Here is a 21,661-nt window from a genome sequence, read left to right as displayed (position 1 = left end):
TCCCCAGATAAATCACACCACGCTCTTGATGAGCAGCTCTATTTTGCAGCCAGGCTGGGATGACTTTAATGGAAGCTCAGAAAAACCAAGGGCAGTCCATTGAATCAGAGACCTTATCATTACCCTCTAGTGGGGGACCGAGGCAGTGATGGGTGTGGAGGCTGCAGGGTTATGTCAATGTTTTCATAAAACTATCTTTTATGCTCACTGAAATAGCCCAACAACAACAAAACCCCCCCAGAACAGCCCTCCCCCCCTCCCACATCTGATAAAAATCAAATAATAACAGGAATGACTTATGCACTCTCTGCCTGGTACTTCAATCTGGCCTTCCAGTTAATACACCCCATGATTAAAGCATCTATAATCTACAGTCTGTGGAGACCTGTAGAGCAGGAGCAGCAGCAGGTGTGCAGCCTGATAAGGGCTGCTCACTCTGTGCAGATGAAACTTTTAATATTTATAACTGCTGATTTTTTTTCTTGATGCCTCCTATTGAGGGGAAAGGGGTGAAAGTTGAAAGATAAAAGCTTGATGAAAGACCAGATGCAATGTTTTTCCAAGGACAGGCAGGGGCTTAAAGCTATCTCTACCTAAGAGCTGGTTTAAAAATGCTGCTCAGGTAAGTGCAGCATCAGAGCTGGGGGATGAAGCCTCTGCAAGACCTTCAAGGCTTGTCTGAAGTGCACCCAGGCTTTCAGCTGTAAGCTCCTCTGAGCTGTCTGAGGTTTGATTGTCTGCACCAAGCATAGTGGGGCTGTGCTGGGGCTGCCAGGTACCATCACAAAATAATTATGTCACTCCAGGTCAGATGCACATAATTCAAGTGAAGTGCTAAAGCCTTTCCAGCCCAGCAGTGAAATGTGCTGAGGAATCTGGAAAGGCCCTGTCAGCCTGAGCCTTGGTGTCAGCAGGAGCAGCACACAGGGCACTGGGAATGCTCTGGGAAACATGAATTGCATCCTGCTCCAATCCAGTCACTGCCCATTGCAGTGTGGTACTTGAATCCATGGCTGGTGAAACGCTGGAGATGCTGGTGCCTTTGCAGTCCTGAAAAACTCTGATTTCCACAGCATCCCTTTTGCTGGTGCGTGGATAATGCTTTAGGCTGTGGTCATTTGCTCTCAGGTACAAGGCAGCAGAGGGCCACACCACAAGGCAGGAGCTGCTGCTTTCCAGTACTCCCCACCAACTCCATCTGCCTCATGTGCAGGGTGTTCCTGTTTGGTGCCAGGAGACCCCAGAAGGACAGACAGGCACACAAGGTCACACAGCCCTGAGGACACTCTGTTTACCCTCTGTCCACGTAGAGGAACCCAACCAAACTCCCTCATTTTCAGCACTTTGAGACCTGGATTTGCCCCATGCCCAAGTGGTCTAATATTTGTGCTTTTAAAAAGGACCCAACACTCCTGAGTGTCAATATAAGGACAGAATTGAATGGCATTGCTCACCAGCAATCACACACAGATATACCCAGGGCCAACCTGAATAAAATAAAAATATGCAGAGAAAGCCATTCAACATAGACATTCATTCTTTTCAATACAGTCATCCACTTCATCTGAGATGATACACTGACATCTTTCAAAGTGGGCCATGTGGCTCTCATTGCTACAGCACAGCACTTCAAGATGTTTACCAAACATACAGACAAAACCCCATGACAAAGGGAGATACATCCTAGAGCTGAAATACAAGGCCTGGGTGAACCTGAACTGAGGTTTCTCAAGTTGAAAGTTCCATCTCAACCATTCTGCCTTCCCATCTCAGATACCAGAAGTCAAAGAAAGAAGAAAAGCAGGCTGGCCAGGGAGGAGGCAGCATTGCCTTTTCACCAGAGAACAAAGAAAGAGACTTCCAAAGAAAAAGAGGAAAAATATCAATCCTCAGAAATACCCTGCCTGAATTCAAAAGCATCAGAAAGGGAAAAAAAGAAAAATGTAGAGCTCTACACTATGAGGACATGTCCACTGTTTGGAAAGCATGAAAAAAACTGGATGAAGAAAATGTAACACTTCAGTGTCTCCAAGACAGCTGCAGTTTTCCTTGACTTAACCAGACTTGGCTGCCAGAAATTGGATTTCTTGGCCTCTGCTTTCTTGATTATAATTTACTCTTCCACAAAATACGATTTCAAATTATGCAAGCAGAATTTAAATCTAAAGAGGTAACATAAAGTTGAAAATGAGTTTAAAGAAAGTTCTGAGTTTGTCTGTGCTGTTAACAGTTTATCTCAAACTTAAAACCTTAGGTGGAACCCTATCAAATGGAATTTCTCTATGACTTCTGGAAGTATATGAAAAATTAACAAAGGCATCAAGCAGAAATGGAGTTAAAAAGTTATTAGCCCCAGGATACACTCTGGCCAGAGCTCCTAAAACACATGCAGGCTGCAAGCAAAACCACACCAAGCTGCTTATCATTCTGAAGCAAAACTCAAGGATTAGCCTCCCACTGCACATCAGCTGGCCTCCCCAGCTACAGCAGGCACCAGGATTATGTTCACTTCCAAAAGCTCATGAGCATTTGGAATCCAGCAACCTTAGTGCATGAGATGGATGTACAGGAACACCAGCAACATTTCACAGATGCTCACTGAGCATCTTTTGAGTTGTTAGACAAACCAGTTTCAGTGCCTTGAATGTGGGAGTATTGATTACCAGGAAGAGAAAAATCTCTCTGAAGATGAGCTTTAAAATGCATATAAAAATATAATTATAATACATCAGGTGTTTACACTCATGTATTGAAGACATTTATTACAAATAGGCTGTCAGCCCTCATATAAAAGTAAAACATCTGAAGAGCAAGAGCAGTCAGAGAATGCAATTCCCCTCAGTCCCATGGAGCAGCAGTGATGTCTGTTGATGCAGCCCCTGGTCACAGCCAGCACCAGCAGTTCTGGGGGAAGGACTGGGATCCCAGCCATGAACAAGTCCAGAAACCCTTGCTTCGAGGAAAAATCCCTCCCAAATACCAGGTGGTGGTATGCAAGTGTGAGAAACACAGCAAAGTCCATCCAGGGGCACTGGCAAGGGGCACTGAAGAAGGCTGCAGCTCAAACAGCCCAGCTCTCCTCACAGGGAAAGGCTGCTGAGCACATGGGAGCTTTCCACGTGTCCCTAAGATCCAATACTGCTGACAGATGTGTTTTGGTAGGAGATGGCATCAGTCTAAACTGAAGTGCTCTGCAAAAATATCATTTTTCTTCCCAAACAAACCTCGTACTTGCTCAAACTCCAGGGGCACGTCAGCAGCCTTTTTCTTTACTTCTTTATCAAAAAGCTACAAAATAAAAAACAGAAAATATTGTCAAAACTCAGTACAAGCTCTTCACCCCGATAACACTGCTCACTCTAAAGTCTTAAAACATCCAGCAAATAAACACTTACAAAAAAAAAAAAGCCAGCCCTGTCAGCACCGTTGCTCATGCTGTTATTTAACAGACCATTTTCCTGGTTTGCCCTGGCTCTGGGTAACCAAGTCAGTGTAGCTCCCTCCCCAGCAGCAAGGCAGATGAACAGGACACAGATGCTGCATCCAGAATCTCTTCCTCTTGATCCAGTCACTCACAAAGCCACAGCAGCATTACCTCATAATTTGAGAGCTCCAGGAGACCTGATATGTCATCCTCCATTTCAGACAGGGACTGGTTCAGGACAGCAGCTGCCTTGGCCACATCTGGGTGATAATGGCTCTGGAGAGACTGAAAAAGCAAGACAAGAAAAATAGGAGATCATCTAATAAATACAGGGTAACACACATCCATCTGCATTCCAAAACAAGAGTCTGCCCATTTGTTGGTCAGATCTTCAGTGACCACCAAATTCCATCAGATCCAAGTTTGCACTGTGCTACAGAGCTTCAAGAACTCCTCATTTCAGGCATCTTTCAAACATGTCAAAGGCTCCTCTCACATGGTCACATCCAGCTCATGACCCACAGGCCATGCTTACACTGCATAATCCAATTCTGCTCCCTCACAGTGCCCTCATGCCATACCCAAGCCCCAGCTCTCCAGGATTCCAGCTCCAGCACATCATTCTTGTTGCTGCTTCAGCCCCCTACATAAACCTCTCATCCATTTCTAGAGGATAACCTGCCTCTACTCAATTCACCTCCATCACTGCTCACCAAGTTCCCCTCTCCTCTCCACAGCAAATAAGAAGCCTGGTACATTTGCAGCTATTTAATCTGTTTCAGTTGTGAACTGCAAGTTCAAATGTGTGCTCAGAAGCCACCCACTAATCAGCATGTACATTGTTCCAGTCTATGGAATCCTTTGCTAGGACAGAAAATGATGCAGAGTAAAAGAAACCATTTGCTAGGACGTGTGTCAAGGAAGCAGCAAGGATGGAAGAGACCCATACCAGGCCCAAATGTTCATTTTGGGATGACATACCTGAATCTCCCAGAGAGAGCTCTCCAAAGCCCTGCTTTTAGATGGCTCCTCCTCATCCATAACATATGGATCTTCTGACATATCTAAGGAAATAGGAGATACAGAGCTAATACCTCCTGTCTGATGTACATAAACCCTAAGAGAACACAGGCCCAGAGCAGTGCTGTAGCCAGAGCCGCTCCTTCCCAAGTAATTTATGGTCCAGGAACAATCTGACACATCCCAGCATGACCCAAGTGCTGGCAGCACTACAAAACCATGCCACTTTCAAAAAGCACAGAAGTAGGGCGTTTGGAATAGCTTTGAATTCAACAGCAGGAGCCTGCTGACCTTTCACAAACTCAAGGGACAGGACAAAGGGATCCTTTCAAACCTCAGAACTGGAATCTCCCCTTTCCCCCCCACAGCAGTGCTCCTCTTTATGCTGTCCTAAAGGTGTAACACACTCTCCTCGTACCTGCTGGCCCTCCTGGCCTGTGCACCAGCACCCTGCAGGCGGGGTGCCTCCGGAAGAGGTTGCAGATGAAGGGAATGACCATGAGCAGAGCCTCGGGCGGGGCTGTGAGGGCCAGCCGGGCCAGCCGCTTGATGAACGCTGCCACCAGGTACGCTGGCAAGTGCCTGGGGACAGGGGACAGGAGCTGTTAGAATCCTGCCAGGACAGCCAGCAGCCTCAACCACCCCAACAGCACAGATCAGAGACCAGGGGGCTCCTCAGGCTGTTTTGTGGAGTAAAAAGGAGCTTCAGGAATCTCATTTTTAAGCGGCAATGTATTGTGTGCCCACTGGAACAAATTTTTGGGGGAATTTACTCTCAGTGCATGAGTAATTTCAGATCACTGTGAGATTCAATCCTGACATGTGGCACCACTGCCAAGCACAGCCCCTGTACATGGCCATTCTTGTGGCAAAATTTATTCAGTCCTTTTATAAACTTCTGAATGCTTGGCCAGGCAACCTTAATTATATTCTTCTTATGTCATTTTGTGGGTTTAATTAATACACAGGCCATGATGTTAAATTTACATAACACTTCCAAGCACTGCAGCTGCTAATGGGAAATAATGCTCCTGTGTAGTGTAAATGTGCAGCATAATTCTTTTTTTTTTTAATGGTGAAAATGCAAATTTCTAACAGCAACCAGCTCATTTAGGCCCCTTCTTCATGTCAGAAGAGTCAGGGTGAAAATGACAATTTTTCAGTCACTCAGACTTCACTGCACCTGCAAGGCTCAACAAAGTTACCCACAGGTCTTGTCACTCTCTCCAAAGTACACCAGGAATACAAGGGGCTTGGATATGAAGTGCCTGGTGCTGTGTTGCTGTTGGTTTATTTTATAACATATGACAGCAACTATGTGACCAGCTGCCTATCCGGTTTCTTCCCAGTGTACAATGAACTGACAAAATCAAGACAGGCTGTCAAACACTTCACATTTCAGTGCTTTATGTCTGCAAAAAGCCACCCATTTATCAACAGCTTTGTAATCCATAAAAAGCCTGAAAATTTTACTTTTCCATTTTTACAAAGACAAGACAGAAAATTCATCACTTTCACCCAAAGTGGAGCAGAGATCAAAAACACATCCATAAGCACTTGCAGCTCAAACCCTGATAACTAACTGCAATTCTTCCTTTCTGAAATCTATGGCTGAGGCAAATCTTCAAAAATAGCACATGAAAAATTACACAAGACTACAATAATAGTCTTGGATTCAGCTTTCTCCATAAAAATGTATCTAATCCAGCAGGCACACTGAATACATTAAATCCAGACGTGTGGGAGACTGTTGAAGAACAGAAAAGCAGGAGGAAAATATGTGAGCATACATAATAAAGATGCTACTTACGATGAAGACAAAAACAGATCAGTCAGGTGGAAAAAGCGAGCTCGGTACTTCACGTGATAGATGGAAGGGTCTAACAGACTGTAAAGCTTTTTGTAAAAGTCAGGATACTCCCTGTTGAGAAAAAAGGAAAAATAAAACATCCATTAGTGGTGTACAGAGGGACTGTGTCTAAATGTTTTTGTGTTTTCATTAAGAACACCCCAGCCCACTGCTGTGCTCTGTTTAGCTCTCTTAGGCTTCCCTCTACAGTCACCACTTGAAAACAAGCTGCAAGGTGAATTTATGGGTCCTGCAGTGCCCAGCCATCTCCAGGGTGTGAAGCCATGTCCAATGACTGCAAATGGTATAGGATGCAGTGAAAGGGACACCAAAGACTATGGCTTCACTCTGTAATCAGATCAATGGAAATCGATTTTTAAGTGCTGAGCAACCACAGTCAAGAGAATATTTGCACTCAGTTGTAGAAGAAATCAGACAGCCAAAAAAGTTCAGCATCCAAACAGCCTGAGCCTCTTGCAGTTTGGCTTTCTCATGGGGGAATTTCAAAGCCTGAAGGTGTGGTGAATCCATTTCAGTTCCTCTTATATAAAGACATAAATGCAAAAACCTATGTTCCTTTAAACAATATACTTGTTTTACTTACAGATTATGCTGATGAATCAGAATAAATAACCCATTTAGGGCCAGAAGACTGATTGCTCCACCTGTAAGAAAGCAGGCAAATATCAACACAATAAAAATAACTAGAAAAAATAATCTTCAAGTTTTTTCTATAATAAAATCTTCCCAGAAGGAACACAAAACTCAATACCTGAAATCAGAGCCAGTGAAAGGCTGAAAGGTGAAACAATTTCATCTACATCCTTCCAGAGGCTCCCAAGCTCCTTACAAAGATTAAGCTGTATTTTACTAGAACAAATGTTCAATGACTGAGACACAAAAATGTGCTCCTCTAATTCCTAAACAAAGTCACACTGGGGAGGCAAAGGTCTGCTCAGAAAGGACATTTCTGCAAGAATCTGTGGATCCTGTGTTTGGATCAGTAGCACTGTCTGAATTCTCTGTTTTAAAATAAATCACTCCAGTATTCTACTCTTTCACAAAGCCTTAAATATGATTTTCCTTACATAAAAGGAGCAATGACATTTACAAACACAGGTAAAATCCTCTCCCTTTCAGGGATGATGGAGATGACCCTAGTTCCTTAGCTCCATCCCAGCCAAAAGTAGACCTATTCCATCACCCAGGTTGTGGTGCTGCATCCAGCAGAGTGTCCAAGTCCATCTGTCCCATGCTGGAAGTGCCACAAAGGATAAAGGACCATTCTCACTCACCTATGCCATAGGCCACTGTCAAGAAGTCCATCATGAGAGTGGGCTCGTTCATGTAAGGCAGGACAGAGTCGTGCAGAATGACAAGAACCTTTTTGTAAAGGCCAGTGGGCAGCTGTGAAGGACAAAACACAGAGAAACAAGCACTGCAGGGAGAACACAGACTGCAGCAGCAACCTGTGGCTCAAAAGGGCAATGCACAAGCAGAAGGGAATGTGCCAGGAAAATACAGAACATCTTGCAGCAGCAGTTCCCAAATGGGACAGTTTACAAGTGACACCAATGAAGTTCACTCAAGAAGCACACAACTAAACAGTCAGATGGGGAAAAACACCAGGAAAAAGGCTGGGGAAGCTTCAGCTTGTGAGCAGAGACTGCTATGCTGCAGATCACCTTGATGGGCAGAGATGTTTAAGGCAGGGAAAAAAGGCTGAGAGTAAGGAGAAAAAGCAGGCCATATATGAGGTCATGTTTCTTGGCAGAGTGATCCAACAGAAATGGTCACTGGGCTCTTCCCACCCAACACTCAAACCATACTGGGGTCCTACCAGCAGCTCTGTGCAAGGCTAGACACAATTGCTAAGGATCAGCAATCCTTAAATTAAAGAGCAATGCAGATCAGTGGCAGAAGTAACACTCACCTTGTGCTTCAAAAAAGTCAGCCACATTTTTTGAAACATCTGTTTGTGTGCCTTAAAACAGAATTGCAAACAGTGAGTTAAACACACTGGTACAGATAATGCTCTATTTTAAGCAGATAAAATTTTGATTCTAATGCACCAAATGAACAGTTACCTGCAGCTTTGAGAGTTTCAACTCCTCACGGTTATCTAAGAAAAAGGGGAAAACAGATGTTGAACTTGAAATGGATATTCAAAAAATTAAGATAACCCTTTTTAACTTAGCCCTTTGATACTCTAAAATCTTGGGCTGAAGTATTTCATTTGATACAAGGCCATAACAGACCCCCCTGAAGACTGAGGAATATGGATTTTTAAGAATGTTTTTACTGTTTAGAATCACAGTAATCAAAGAAGCAGATATTCTTAATCAACAAACAATAATAAGGTCTTACACACTAAAAATCTTAAACCTGATTCTCCTTTTCACGTGCAGTTCATCATGCAGAGTTTACTAACCTTGCTTGACCATAAATTTGACCATCTCAGACTCTTTGTTTGGCATGTTAATGGGTGAGATGAGAGAAAAGACATTCTGCTGGTAAAAAGGCAGCGGCCTCTGAGGAAAAAAGCATAAAAAACAAACATGAAGCAAGTTCCACATCAGATAGCAAGATGCTGGGCTTCAATGTTGCCCTGTTTCCAAGTACTGAATATATTTAGGAAAGAGAAAGGGAAAATGTTGATGACTAAACTACACACTGGTATATTCTCTGTTGCAGCCTCGACCTAGAGTACTACTTGTTTATCCAACACGAAACCTCTGTACTTATTTTGGTTTAATAAAACTGGTCAATCCAATGAAGGAAACAGATTCTTCCTCTGCAGCCAAGTGAAGAGAATTAAAAGTTCTCTATGTGTCACCCAAGCTGTGGAGATTTGGGTAAAACAGAAGCTAGAGCCTGCACCAGAAAGAACAGCATGTGTCTTGAAATACTTTCAATTTCAGAGTAAAGCCAGTCTTGGCATACTGACATAGACAAGAAAAAACAATCAGTGCCTTCAGTGGGCACACTCATTTCTCTGGCTTCCAAATATTTCCATGTATCACTAATTCCTCCCTGCTTCACACACAACCCAGAGCAGCTCATCCAGAGCCACCTGAGCAGTAACAATTTCTTACCTCCTTTGTCTTTTGCATGACCTGCAAGATGCTGGCAGTGACAGCCTTCATGACAAAGTACCGCACGTCGTCGTACTCCATGTACTCCTGAAAGCGGGAGATCAGCAGCGAGGCATCCTCCTCGGTGGGCAGCAAACCATCAACAACTACCTAACAAAGGGTTTGGAAAGCAAAGCAACAAGTCAGTCTCTTACAGCACGGGAGCAGAGAGGCAGCTGAGGGCACACGAGTTCATGTGCTATCAGGTCACTGACAGGAGGGACTTTTCACATCTGCATCTTACCTTAAGAAGATCATATGGAAAAGTTAAAGTTCCCTTCCACTCTATTTTGATCAATGGATATTGTGCCTCCAATTCGACAAACTTCATGAGCGTGCAGAGTGCCATCTCCTTTAAAAAAACAGAAGGGACTCTCATTAAAAAAAAAAACCCACCTAAACAAGCACACCAGGGGTGAAACCCAAAGGAAGCAACTTTCAAGAGGAGGAAGAATGAGATATTATTTCCTGTGAAAGCTGCATGCTCGCTGCTGGTGAGCAGTCTTACAGCACTGCCTGCCCTCCCACACTGAAATACTGGGTGATAACCTCAAGGGACCCCCGCGAACCGTGGGTCAGCAGCGGGCCCAGGACCTACCTTGACCTGGAAGGAGTCGTGCCTCATGAGCTCCCCGAGGCAGCCCACGCAGTCCCTGTAGCGGTGCCTCATCCATATCCTGTACTTGTCCTCGGCACTGTAGCTCTCTGTGAGGGACAGACACACAGCCAGACTGGGCTCGGGCAGGGCCGCGCCTGGCCCGGCCAGCGCCGCGGGGCCCCGCTCCGCGCTCACCGGCCAGAGAGGCGTCCTGCTCGGGCAGCGGCCCCACGAACAGCTCCCGCCGCTCCAGCAGCGCCCCGAACAGCCGGCTGCAGCTCCTGGCGGCGCTCACGATGTCCTCCGGCTCCTCCTGGCCCTGGGGAACAGCGTGTCAGAGCGGCGGCCCGGCCGCGCTGCCGTCCCTCAGCCCGCTCCCCCCGCCCGGCCCGGCCCGCACCACCAGCGGCTCCAGGGTCCCTCAGCCCGCTCCCCCGGCCCGGCCCGCACCACCAGCGGCTCCAGGAGCTCAAAGACCCGGTTGGCGCTGGAGCGGCTCCCCAGCACGGCCTCCAGGCAGGCGGCGAGCGCGGCCTCCCGCGCCATGCTCGCCGGGGAGGACACGGGAGGAGGAGGAGGAGGAGAGAGAGGAGGAGCCGCGGCCGCTCCGCCCGCAGCGGGGCCGGCAGCGGGGCGGGGATGGGGATCGGGACCAGGGATGGAGATCGGGATGGGGACCAGGGATGGGGATGGAGATCGGAATGGGGATGGAGATCGGGATGGAGATCGGGATGGAGATCGGGATGGGGATCGGGATGAGGATCAGGGATGGGGATCAGGGATGGGGATGGGGATGAGGGATGGGGACGGGTCCGTTCTCCCAGCCAGCACCTCCCAGTAACCCCCCAAGCCCGCCCTCTTCCCCCGGTACAGAAGGTAGAGCGACGCGGCGGTAGAAAAATGTACACTTTATTACACCTTCAGGTAGGATACAGCACTATTCCTTATCATCCTACTGGGTCGAGTACAAATGTTCATCACTTATGTACAGGTTGACTTCCTAACACACTCCTGGGAGAAAGACACATCGAAAGGAAGAAAAAAAATAATTAGAAGGAAACAAAACAAAAGAAAAAGATGGTGACTTTATCTTCATCAACTGACCTAAACAAGAAACAATCGCCTCTTTAGACACCAAATCAGACCAGCACAACGACGTAGCCAGCAGCTCTCCCACTGCTGGAACTGTTCCCCCCCACCCCGACTTTCATGCACATCATAAAAGCTAAACACTTAAAAGTAAAACTGGGGCTAACTAAGCAATATTTTTGGATGAGTAAGGCTATACTGTACACAGTGTCACTATCCATTACCACTGCATCTGCTTTACATTTTAAACTACTCCACTGTCAGCAATGCCAGCTCTCTGGCTGGCTGTGAAGTTTAGGGGATGGCACACGCCAGGGGTCAGAAGGGTCATGGGAATACTACTGCATGCAAAAACAGCTTAAAAAAAAAACAAAACAACAAAATGCCCTTGTATTTGTAGACCTGAGGGTCCAAGAAAAAAAGTAGGCAGGACAAAAGAGGTATAAAATAAAAAAATCAGGAACACTGCCTGAGCCAATGTTTACATTTGTGATCTGAACAGAACTGGCTGTACCTAACCCAACTAACACAGAGGAGCTGGCTGAGAATTCTTTCTTGTTTAAGCCATGTGGATTGCCAGGTACCAACAAGTGTGGACATACAGAGGTAAAAACAAAATATATGCTTTCCTTGCCCTTAAACAGGCTCCCTTCCTAAAAGAGTAAAAAGATCACAGAATGGAAAAATAATTTTAAAATCATCTCAGAAAAGGAATGTTGTCATTTTGTCTGGATTTTACACATTGTGCAGTTTTATGGCCAAAGTAAAATAAATCCCTTCAAGCTACCATGAGCTTTTTGATTCCTCACTCAGTGCTGTTTGCAAAGTCTGTCATTCATTGTATGCAAGAAAAGTAAAGAACCCCCCCACAGTTCTATGCAGCTTTTTGCTTTTTTTTTTCTCCACAACAATAAGGCAAACTGATTTGGAGGAAGAGGCCACGCTCTATTCACATCCAAAATACCCACCTGAAGATACATTCATCGTTAGCTTTAGTAAAAGAATAGTACAAAAGTTAGATCTTACTCTTTACACAGTTGAAGAATTAAGTCTTAGATTTAATTTCACTATTCTCCCCTTCCCCTGGCCCCCCACCCCCCAAGCTGAAAGCCGTGTAAAAAGTACTGAACATTTAAACATGTTGCAAGAGCAGAATGAAACAGAGAGATTAGATTTGATCAGCTGGAGATTTTTTTGTGACAGAAGTCCCATGAGAAACAGCCGTGGATCATCTGTGGAGCTGTATCTACTGAACAATTCTTTTACAAAAAAAAAAAAAAATGGGCTACACTTTAATACACATCTACTATCAACACAGTATTTACTCAGCTCATGCCTAAAATATCCATTATTTTAAAGTGAAATATGAGAATGAGCACACAGGTTGGGTGATTCAGTAAACTGTACACAAAAACTACTAACAAACATTTTAAAAGACTTACAAAAATGGAGAATGAAACCCTTTTTTTTTTTTTTTTTTTTCTTTTTAATTACATATACTTACAGGTTTTCACATTTATTGGCTAAACTTTGCAGGGAGCACTTCAAGTCTGTGTTCTATCTTCCAGGGGCATTTACCACAGGGAAGAACAACACAGAGCTTTTGTACAGATGGAAAATACTGTGCTGTATCAACCACAGCTGGTTCTTTGTGTGGCTTCAACGTGGGTACAGAGCACACACAAAATTACAGCAGGGAGCTGCACATTCCCACAGACAGGTGTGGTATTCCAACACAGATAGATTTTACTGACATTTATGGCAGATCACCATTTCACTTTTGAGAAGCTGGGCAGAATTTCAACCTAAGTAATGCTTGCTTTATCTGGTTTGAATGAGCACAGAGAACACAGGCAGGATGCATCTTGTACAGAGTTTGAGTGCTAAACAGTTGCTAATACACAAGTTACATGTGAGTTTCCATGTTTAAATGTTCACCAGCAAGAAACCTTCTGCTACAAAAAAAAAAAAAAAATAAAAATAGAGGTGTTTTGTCTTCATTTGGATGTTTGGAGTAGCTTCTCACTTGTCTCAGCAAATGCAAAATACTGTATTTCCCTGTTATTGCAACAGTTCAACTTGGTTTGGTAGGTGCCTTTAATCTGACAGTCGGTGTCCTCATCTGTACTTTTGCTTGCTGACTCTGGGCTTCAGGTGTTGCTGGTGTCTGGGCTGGGTTCTGTACACCTGGAGCCTGAACCTGGGGAGATGCTGTGGTCACCACCTGCTGCTGGATCAGCTTCTGCTGCACGACCTGAGCAGTAGCAGTGGTTGCAGGGATCACCTGAACCTGCTGTTGACCCGCTGTCGTCTGAGAAAGGGTCACAGTTTGGGGCTGAGCTTGTACCTACACATCAGGATGAAAAGGCAATTAAAAAATAGTTTAGCATTAAACTGAGCAGTCATAACAGTTCTGTTCTACAGAAGGAATCCTCCTACTTAGGTATTTGCTCTCTTAATTGACAAACATCTCAGACAATGATTCTGGGAACATAAGCTCTGTGGTTTCACTGAGAACCACCATTCTATCTCATTTTCTAGAGCCTTATAAGTCAGAACTAAGAGCCAAGATGCCTGTAACTCAGGTCCCTGCAGTGCAAATCCAAGGACATGCCCTCAGATGCATTCAGAAGAAAGGTAAAGAAGATATACATGAAAATACCAGATATACAGAAAAATTCCTGTTCTGCAGAAGTGAAGGAGCAGGGAAAAGAACAGAGGGACAGCCAGAGGACTAAAGAGGTTAAAATGCTGACTCTGCACCCATATTGTGACAATAAATACTGCCACTGAGGCTTCCCCCAGTCTCTGCCATTACCCTTTCAGACTACAGCTGCCAGTCTCTATTGCCAATTTAGGGTAGAATAGTTTGAACTCCATCCAGACATCTAATTTTCATAGCTCTACCCAGAGCAAGGGAGAAAAAAAAATAAATCAACAACTCCTTGTTCAGAGGACAAGGTAATGAAAACAGAGCAGCTTCAGCTGCCTTTGTCACATGCTGAAGCCAAACAAAGCTACAAGAACTTCTCCAGGGGAAAAATTAACTCCTGAATGATCCAAAAGGATTCCAGTGGGAAGCACTAAAAATGAAGATAAAAAGAATGCCACATACACACAAAGACCATAGTTTTAAAAATACTTATCCTAGCCTAAACCTACTGCCACTGAAGTCCCTGGTGTACATGGGAGGGGAACTATTTGTCTTTTTGCCACAGACTCCAACAGTCCCAGAGTTATGCCACCACTGATGACTTCTGAAAATGATCTAGGAGCTCTTCCTGACTACAGAGGGCAACTCAACTTGTGTTGATTGATGAGTTTTCTGGTTCCCTGCTGTCTACTTTGCCCTTGAAACATTCACATCTGAGGTGGTTATCAGCCAGCTTACACCACTTTATCACCATTTTGAGATAAGCAGTCACAGATCTTATTCTCCACTAAAACACTGCACTCTAAACTGTGGCAGATTAAGGGTTGATTGCCCAGATTTTTGTGCACTAAATGCAAGAAGTTCATCCACCCTCCAAAGTTAAATCATTCCTGCCAATCAACTGCCTTAGATATGCCTGTTGCTAATGATCTGGATGGCATTGTTCTAAACAGTGTTAATTAAACTGCCTGGTCATTAGGGGGAACCAAACCACCTGACTTTCTCCTGCCTGAGCCCCGTCTGTTACCGGCACACATTTGGAACAGCTACCACACTGTTCTGCCTTTCACAGAGCACTTGGCACAGCTCTATGAACTGAAACAAAACAACTTGTAACCTTCCATTTGTCCTAATTTTTTGTGGAAAAAGCTCAGATGGTGCTTATTAGTTCAATTATTTGCTAAATTAACTATACATCACCAAAAAAAAATTAAAAATTCTTTCAATTCTAGAAAACATTTTTTAAAATCTGTTTTTCAGCTTACCTGCAGTGATGAACAAACATTGCTACATCTATGAGAGTTTTAGACCAGAGAATACACCTCAGCTGATTCAATATTCAAGGCTTATTTTTATAGAAAGACACTTGCTATATCCTTCAAAAATACTACCTATGCCACACATAAGGTGAAAAATACAGACATTCCCAAAAAATGTGCTTTTCTAAAGATCATGTTTCTAGTGCTATGTTTGACAAGAGTAAAACCTACCTGTTGGGAAACTGAAACCATCTGCTGAATGTTGGCAACAGTAGCCTGTTGCTGGACCACTTGGGGGAGTTTTGCAACCTGCAGTGATATGAAATAAAGAAAGATTGGATCAAAATAAAAAGCTGCTGATAGCAGCAAAACACCACATTTAGCAAAACTTCTACCAAGGCCTTTCCAAAGCCTGTTCACAGTAAGCTACAGCTTGGCATTTCCAGTGAGGCTGAATGTTCATGAAACATTTCAGATCCCTGAAAGGAAGAACTTAGCTAGGGGAGGAAGAGAAACATTTTCAATTTTAACTACAACAGAGTAATTTCCTCCCACCTACCTATAAAATTGAAGGAAGCACATAAGCTTGAACAGGTTACATTATCTGGGATATATTTTTGAAAGAGTAAGGCTTCCAATTCCTAACCCCTTTTTTTTTTTTTCTTGGTTAGACTGATCCAGTTATGCAGAGAAGAAAATATGTGAGTTGTCACCTCACCACATTAGGCTGTGAGGCAGCACCTAAAGCAGGAAACCTCTGGCTGAATTTTCCTTAGTAAACACAGTATGGAATCCCTTGCCTAATAAAAAAGAGTGACTCAATTATTTTACTTCAAAGAGGAAAGGTGAACTTGCAGCTCTGACCACATATTCAGCACCAGTGAATTTTACTAAAAAGTCAATTTAAATGAATGTGTGACTAGAATTAAAATGAATGGGTGCTGAATTCTACCTCACCTGTTGTCTTTACAATTTTCCAGTCCCAGTACAGTTTAGAGGTGTAAACCTGTGTTACCTGTACCTGAATCTGGGCCTGCACTTGCTGGGTTCCACCTGGTTTCTGGGTTTGGGAAATTGGAGTTGTTAAGAACTGTGTTTTAATGGCAGGCTGTGTAGCATAAGTTACTTTTTGCTGCTGTGAAGTCTGCTGTTGGGTCTGGACCGTAACCTGTTGAGCATTTATCTGCACAAGAGAAAAAAAGATATCAATGACTACAAAAGATAAGTGTATTTTAAAGATCAGGTATGTAGAAAAAAGATTAATTACATTTAATTATGGAAAAAAAAATTCTCCCATGATTAACAATAAAAAATTAAGCACTAGATGAAAGCCTTCATGCATTTACACAAATATTCAGAATTAAAGTATTTAATAAAAAGTTTCTCTCTTACACACAACACTCAACACCATACACTTACTAAAAACTACCAAACAACCAACTGCTTTACACCTAAGATTCACACCTAGAAATCCTAACTGACTCTCTAGGAGTGTCCTGGTCATCCAGAACCAAAGCTTTACAACCACTGCAGAAGTTAATATGGGAGAGCACACAATAGTACCTTTTGCTGCACAGTTGCTTGTCCCTGTGCAACCTGGGGCTGGATGGCTTTCTGCTGCTGTGCTGCTTGGTGGTGCTTGAGTTTCAGCAGCTGCTGGACATGCAGGGGCTGTGCAACTACTGTCTGGCCTCCTGAAAATTACAGAAATAATTAGAACTGTAAGAGTCTTCAGTTTATTGCTTTGTCCCAGTAATCACAGCTTGCAAACACAGATTCTACTTTTACAGACTTAGCTGCACAGCTTTGAGCACTAACAACCCACTGATTTTAATGGGAATAAGACATGATTTTGACAGTGGAGAAAGTTTCTTATCTAAGGGCATGAGTAAGCTAACTTTTTGTTCCAACAACAATCTTTCTACAAGAATTGTCTGTACTATAGGAGGTTGCTATGAACTACAATTCTTCCTATTTCCAACTTGCATTCACATACCTGCTGCTTTCTGTGGCTGCCCAATGGCAACACTAATGCCTGCAACAGTCACAGGGAGTGTGGTGACTCCTGCAGATGACACAACAGCAGCTGGAACAGACACCACTGGAGGTTTGGCCAGAGCAACCTGTGCTGCCTGTGGAGTCTGGGCCTGGATCTGTCCTTGTGCTTGGAGCTGGGAAGCAGGAACACGAGTCTAAGCAGTAAGGAATGAAGATTATTGTACCAGCACAGACAGATTTGCTGCATATAACAGATGATTATAAAATGACAATGTCAATAAAATGACATTTCTAAATGTAATGGCTCCTGTACAGTGACACAATTCAGAGATGGTATCAATGGGTAAGTACAATGTAAAGCTATTTATGTTACAGCAGTTCCTTCTGAACTGCCAGAGCAATGCAAAGGGCACTTGTGAATGTGAATGATCAAGGCCCAGTTCATTTAAACCAGCCAAGAGTGAAATGTTTGAGACCTTGCCAAGCCAAATCCAACTCACCAGACGTGCCACTTGCAGGTTGGTGACCGTGGTGCCTGTGAGCACTGCGCCAGGACGAGGGGCAGTCACAGCAGTGAGCTGCTGAGTTTGCTGCTGCTGCTGCACTTGCACTTGTGCTGTTTGCTGCTGTGCCCCTTGCTGTGTCTGCTGTGCTGCCTGCTGCTGTGGGAGCTGCAGCTTCTGCTTCTGCAACTTGATCAGCTGCTCCTGCAAAAATCAAACACTTCCATCATTTCCAATGCTTTATGTTACAGGAGAAAAATGGAGGTGAATCCAAAACTTAAAAGGAGAAACATTCTCTACCAGACTAGAGCCAAGATCAAGTATCTAAAATGTAACTCTTTTACACAATGGCTTCCAGTGAGCAACAATAAATGCTTTCCATCCTGCCCTACTCCACTGTTGAAAGCACTGTCAGACTCACTGCCTGCATGAAATTTTAGTAGGATGAAATTTAAGAGAGAAATACATCTCACTCTAGCCCAAGAAAACAGGACACAACACACACTGCTAAGGAAGCTTACAGTAATGAGAGCAATGTGCTACGTTATGTGCTAACACTTCATGAGCATTTCCTCACCTGTGACAATTTTCCTACAGTTTTTATTTGAGCTGGAGACTGGGCTTGTGCCTGAGCCTGGATCTGTGGGACTTGCACCTGAGCAGCCTGCTGCTGCTGTTGCCTCAGAAGCTGGAAGTGAGCAGGGGTGATGGTTTTGCCTGACAGCTGGACTGTTGGTGTAGCTGTGAATAAAGAAAAAAATAAAATGTTCAGATGCATACTTTTTAAGATTCAGTTTAATTCATTCATTTCACCTGACAAGTCAAGCTGTTAAATGCTTATTTTTCTGCTCCAGCACACTTTGTGGATTTACTACATGTAAGAACACATTTTCATGAGCATGATGTAAAAGCAGAGTAGATCATAAAATACAAGCACCTTTCTTCACAATGGTTTTTAGTCAAGACAGTCAATTCTAATGTTTTACTGCTAGATTTCTCATAATACTTTTAAACTCCAATGCCTAGGGGCCAAGCTCTCTATTGCCATACTTCATCCAGAAATACCAGAGAAAAATGTAATCTGAGCACCAACAATAAAGCAAGTTAAAAATCACAGCCTATTTTAATTATGTCCCAGACTTCCTATATTTTGAGCCTTTGGTGCTGGATGTACAGGAATTCTGGGGCCCTTTATGCACTACTGGAAGAAGTCCCTGAACACAGGATCATTACCTGGCGTAACCTGGGTCACCAGAGACCTTGTCTGGGTCTGCACAGGCGTGAGGTTGGTGGTGACCACAGCAGAAGCTGTCACTGAGGTCACAGCACGCACGCCCTGGGTGGAGGCGATGGTCACCAGCTCGCTGGACGCCGCCGGCGCCGCGGCCGCTCGGGGCTGGCTGTGAACCACCTGGGCAGTGGCGGTGCCTCCCGAGGTCTGCAAGGGAACACAGCCATCACTGCTCCGTTCCCACGCCTCACAGACAGCTATGGAACCTCCTGCACGTGGCACTGCCCTCTAGGCAGTTTTAAAAACAAGCATGAAAAATGCAGAAGGAAAAAAAGCCCCAAATAATCTGTCTGATGCATCTGGTTTGGATGTATCTGAAAATCAGCATGTGGTTATATCTTTTTCCAACATGCTGATCACCAAACCCTTAGCTCTATTACAGACATTTGACTTTAGTACCTTTCAATATTTTGCTTTATATTCCATAGTATTAAACCATTAACATAATAAAAAAGATCATAATTAATAAAGCACAGTTACAGGCTGAAAATGTTAATGACTAATACTCTTAGCAGCACTTGCCTATGAACTATTTTTACCAGTATTAAACATTTTTTTCTGATGAACCATTTCAGTGTGGTCTGATGTTTTGGTGAGAGAGGTTTGAAAAAGAACTCTGAGATGCAGATGATGTTTTCAAGAAACAGGATTTCTCACAACATGGAAAAGGCTAAAGATATGCTGATAAAACATACAACCCAGGTGTCCAGGGACACAACTAGTGACAGGATCTACTCACAGTCAGCGTCCCAGGTATAACAGGTGAGGCCAGACGCTTATTGATGGGCTGGAAGGTAGCAGCAGGGACCCCAGCAACAGTGTTCACAATCACATTTCCACTCACTGTAGCTGAAAGCAGGATTAAATGTGAGATTCTGAAAGTGAAAATCCCAGTATCTCATCACCTCCTATGCCCAATTATAGTCTCCTTACCAGTCTGGATGCTCGTCCCCGTCACTGCTGTTTTGATGGTGCCTGCCTAATTAGAAGACAATTAAGGTAACAGTTCAGAAAAACAATAAAAGAAAACTGAGCATTGCTTAAAACAATGCTGTATTCCAGAAGTGACAAAATAAGAAAAATGCAATGGAACACACAGAGATTTCTGAAGTTGTCCATTGACTCTACAGATCACAGCAACTAATGCATACATGTATCAGGATTCTGCCTCACTTATGAGCCACTGTAGACCAGCTGAGTGTGTGGTAAACCCTGGTCACTGGACATCCCTGCTAGCAGAAGAAGGGATCAATACCTTACTCTGGCACACCACAGACAACCACTCATACAGGAAAATCACTGAGCACTTCATACACAGCAATGATCGTGGGTGAGAACACATCCTCTGTGTCTTTCTGGAAAAGCTCCTCTACTCTTGCTCTTCAACAAGCAAAATAAATCCACCACTGCCTGCACACATTATTACACAAACTGGATTGGCTCTAAATACAAAAGCCACAGACCAGTCATCAGATTCATTCAGACTAGATTTAGGAAAACATGAGAACTTTGCACAAATTTGCAGTAAAAGCACCATGGTATTTCCTGTAGGATACATCACTTCACTTGCCTTGCAAAGTTAATGAATCTTTGGTTTTTAAGCTCATTAACTGAGTAGTTCTTACAGCTACATTCTCTTCTATTCTCTGTATTCTGCAAGTTCTCTGTACAAATACTTCTTGTTGACATCTACTCACTCAACATTCATTAAGTGAAAGTCAAAAGTGAAAAAGGAAATACCATCTTTGCATGGTGTTTTTCTACCTCAGAATTCCAAGAGCTATTGTCTACAATGGTATGAACAAATCAGGGAACCAAAAGATACCCAGCATAATCAGAGAAAGCAAACAAGAAGTATCTCTGATCTCCCTATACTGACTTCAAATTCTCTCTCCAGAGAAAACAGGACACAAATACAGCACACACAGAAGAACTGAAGTTACTACATCAGAGACACCGAGCTCTCCCTTTCTTACCAATACTGCTGTGTTGGCCACAGTAGTGACTGCAGTCTGCACCACTGCCTGTGGCTGCTGAACTACCTGTGCCTGTGGCTGTGGCTGTGGCTGGGGCTGGGGCTGCTGCACGGGGGGCTGCTGGGGGGGCTGCTGGCCCGCCTGGGGCTGCTGGGGCTGGGGACCCGTCTGCTGCTGGGCCCTCTGCTGCTCCGCCAGCGCCTGCAAGGCAAGGGGCACCTTCAATCTTCAAGCATGCAACAAGCAAGATGTGTTTTCTTTTAAACAAAATAAAGCAAGAGATAAAACCTCTTTAATTCTGACCAGAGACAGCCCACAATGGTGCCTTGACTCTTCAAGTTACACAACTTGACTCACTTCAAACTACAAGCTGTACTCATGGTTTTATGGCTTAGAGCATAGCACAACAAGCAACTTATCATCCACAAGCAAGGACAAACAGTTCTTTCTCAATAATATACAAAAGGAGGTTACAGAATGCTCCAAAATTAAACAGAATTTTTACACACTTTAGTATCTTTTGAAAAAATATGCTCTTCATTGTTTAAAGGGTCTGAGTGTGACCACAAGCCCAAGGAAAGGTCCCACTTTGGGCCTTGATTATCTAAACCCCTGTACATGAACAATGTGCAGCTGCTCATAACATCCAGTGTACTGTTAAACTTCTCCCAGGAGACAGCTTTGCTCCTACCTCATCTGTTGCCTAATTTTTTAATTACTGCAGTCATTTGTGCAGCAGAGATGGGACCATACCTTTTTCTCTTTGGCAATGCGCTCTGCTCGGAGGGAGGCGACTTGGATCGGAGGGAGGGGCTTATCATAGTTGATTCCACTAGAAACAATAATAAGACAAAACACACAATATTT

The 21,661-nt window shown here is 43.9% G+C and overlaps 2 protein-coding genes across 16 annotated transcripts in view; both read right to left on the bottom strand.

Annotated features, from left to right (window-relative positions):
- Window positions 1–2,728: 2,728 nt before the first annotated feature.
- On the bottom strand, window positions 2,729–10,600 carry NOC4L (nucleolar complex associated 4 homolog). Of its 2 annotated transcripts, none has more exons than XM_015644442.3 (15): window positions 10,476–10,600; window positions 10,221–10,344; window positions 10,026–10,132; window positions 9,672–9,779; window positions 9,389–9,538; window positions 8,725–8,824; window positions 8,381–8,415; window positions 8,227–8,277; window positions 7,589–7,700; window positions 6,898–6,958; window positions 6,255–6,365; window positions 4,863–5,026; window positions 4,406–4,488; window positions 3,596–3,709; window positions 2,729–3,288 (listed from the first exon to the last, which is right to left on the bottom strand). In XM_015644442.3, exons 1-15 carry the CDS (start codon window positions 10,569–10,571, stop codon window positions 3,172–3,174), a joined length of 1,533 nt encoding a protein of 510 aa, XP_015499928.1. In that variant the 5' UTR covers window positions 10,572–10,600; the 3' UTR covers window positions 2,729–3,171. The 2 variants fall into 2 exon arrangements, with proteins under 2 accessions (XP_015499928.1, XP_015499929.1); XM_015644443.3 differs by having other exon boundaries at window positions 10,426–10,497.
- Window positions 10,601–10,916: 316 nt separating this feature from the next.
- Window positions 10,917–21,661, bottom strand: part of EP400 (E1A binding protein p400) — a 44,695-nt gene continuing 33,950 nt past the window's right edge. For 8 of the 14 annotated variants that reach the window (XM_019008375.2, XM_019008381.2, XM_015644243.2 and 5 more), the window contains 12 exons: window positions 21,548–21,626; window positions 20,795–20,995; window positions 19,752–19,797; window positions 19,558–19,667; window positions 18,761–18,965; window positions 18,105–18,268; window positions 17,525–17,731; window positions 17,023–17,218; window positions 16,590–16,720; window positions 16,042–16,209; window positions 15,258–15,335; window positions 10,917–13,461 (listed from right to left, as the gene is read on the bottom strand). In XM_019008375.2, the coding sequence (XP_018863920.1) occupies window positions 13,189–13,461; window positions 15,258–15,335; window positions 16,042–16,209; window positions 16,590–16,720; window positions 17,023–17,218; window positions 17,525–17,731; window positions 18,105–18,268; window positions 18,761–18,965; window positions 19,558–19,667; window positions 19,752–19,797; window positions 20,795–20,995; window positions 21,548–21,626 (1,858 nt within the window). In that variant the 3' untranslated portion in view covers window positions 10,917–13,188. The remainder of the gene's footprint in view (window positions 13,462–15,257; window positions 15,336–16,041; window positions 16,210–16,589; window positions 16,721–17,022; window positions 17,219–17,524; window positions 17,732–18,104; window positions 18,269–18,760; window positions 18,966–19,557; window positions 19,668–19,751; window positions 19,798–20,794; window positions 20,996–21,547; window positions 21,627–21,661) is intronic. The other 6 variants (XM_019008386.2, XM_019008387.2, XM_019008379.2 and 3 more) reach the window with 5 other exon arrangements.

Source organism: Parus major, chromosome 15 (assembly GCF_001522545.3).
Source record: "Parus major isolate Abel chromosome 15, Parus_major1.1, whole genome shotgun sequence".
Taxonomy (NCBI): domain Eukaryota; kingdom Metazoa; phylum Chordata; class Aves; order Passeriformes; family Paridae; genus Parus; species Parus major.
Note: the sequence above shows the minus strand (reverse complement) of the source record. Positions and strands in the feature narration are given on the sequence as shown.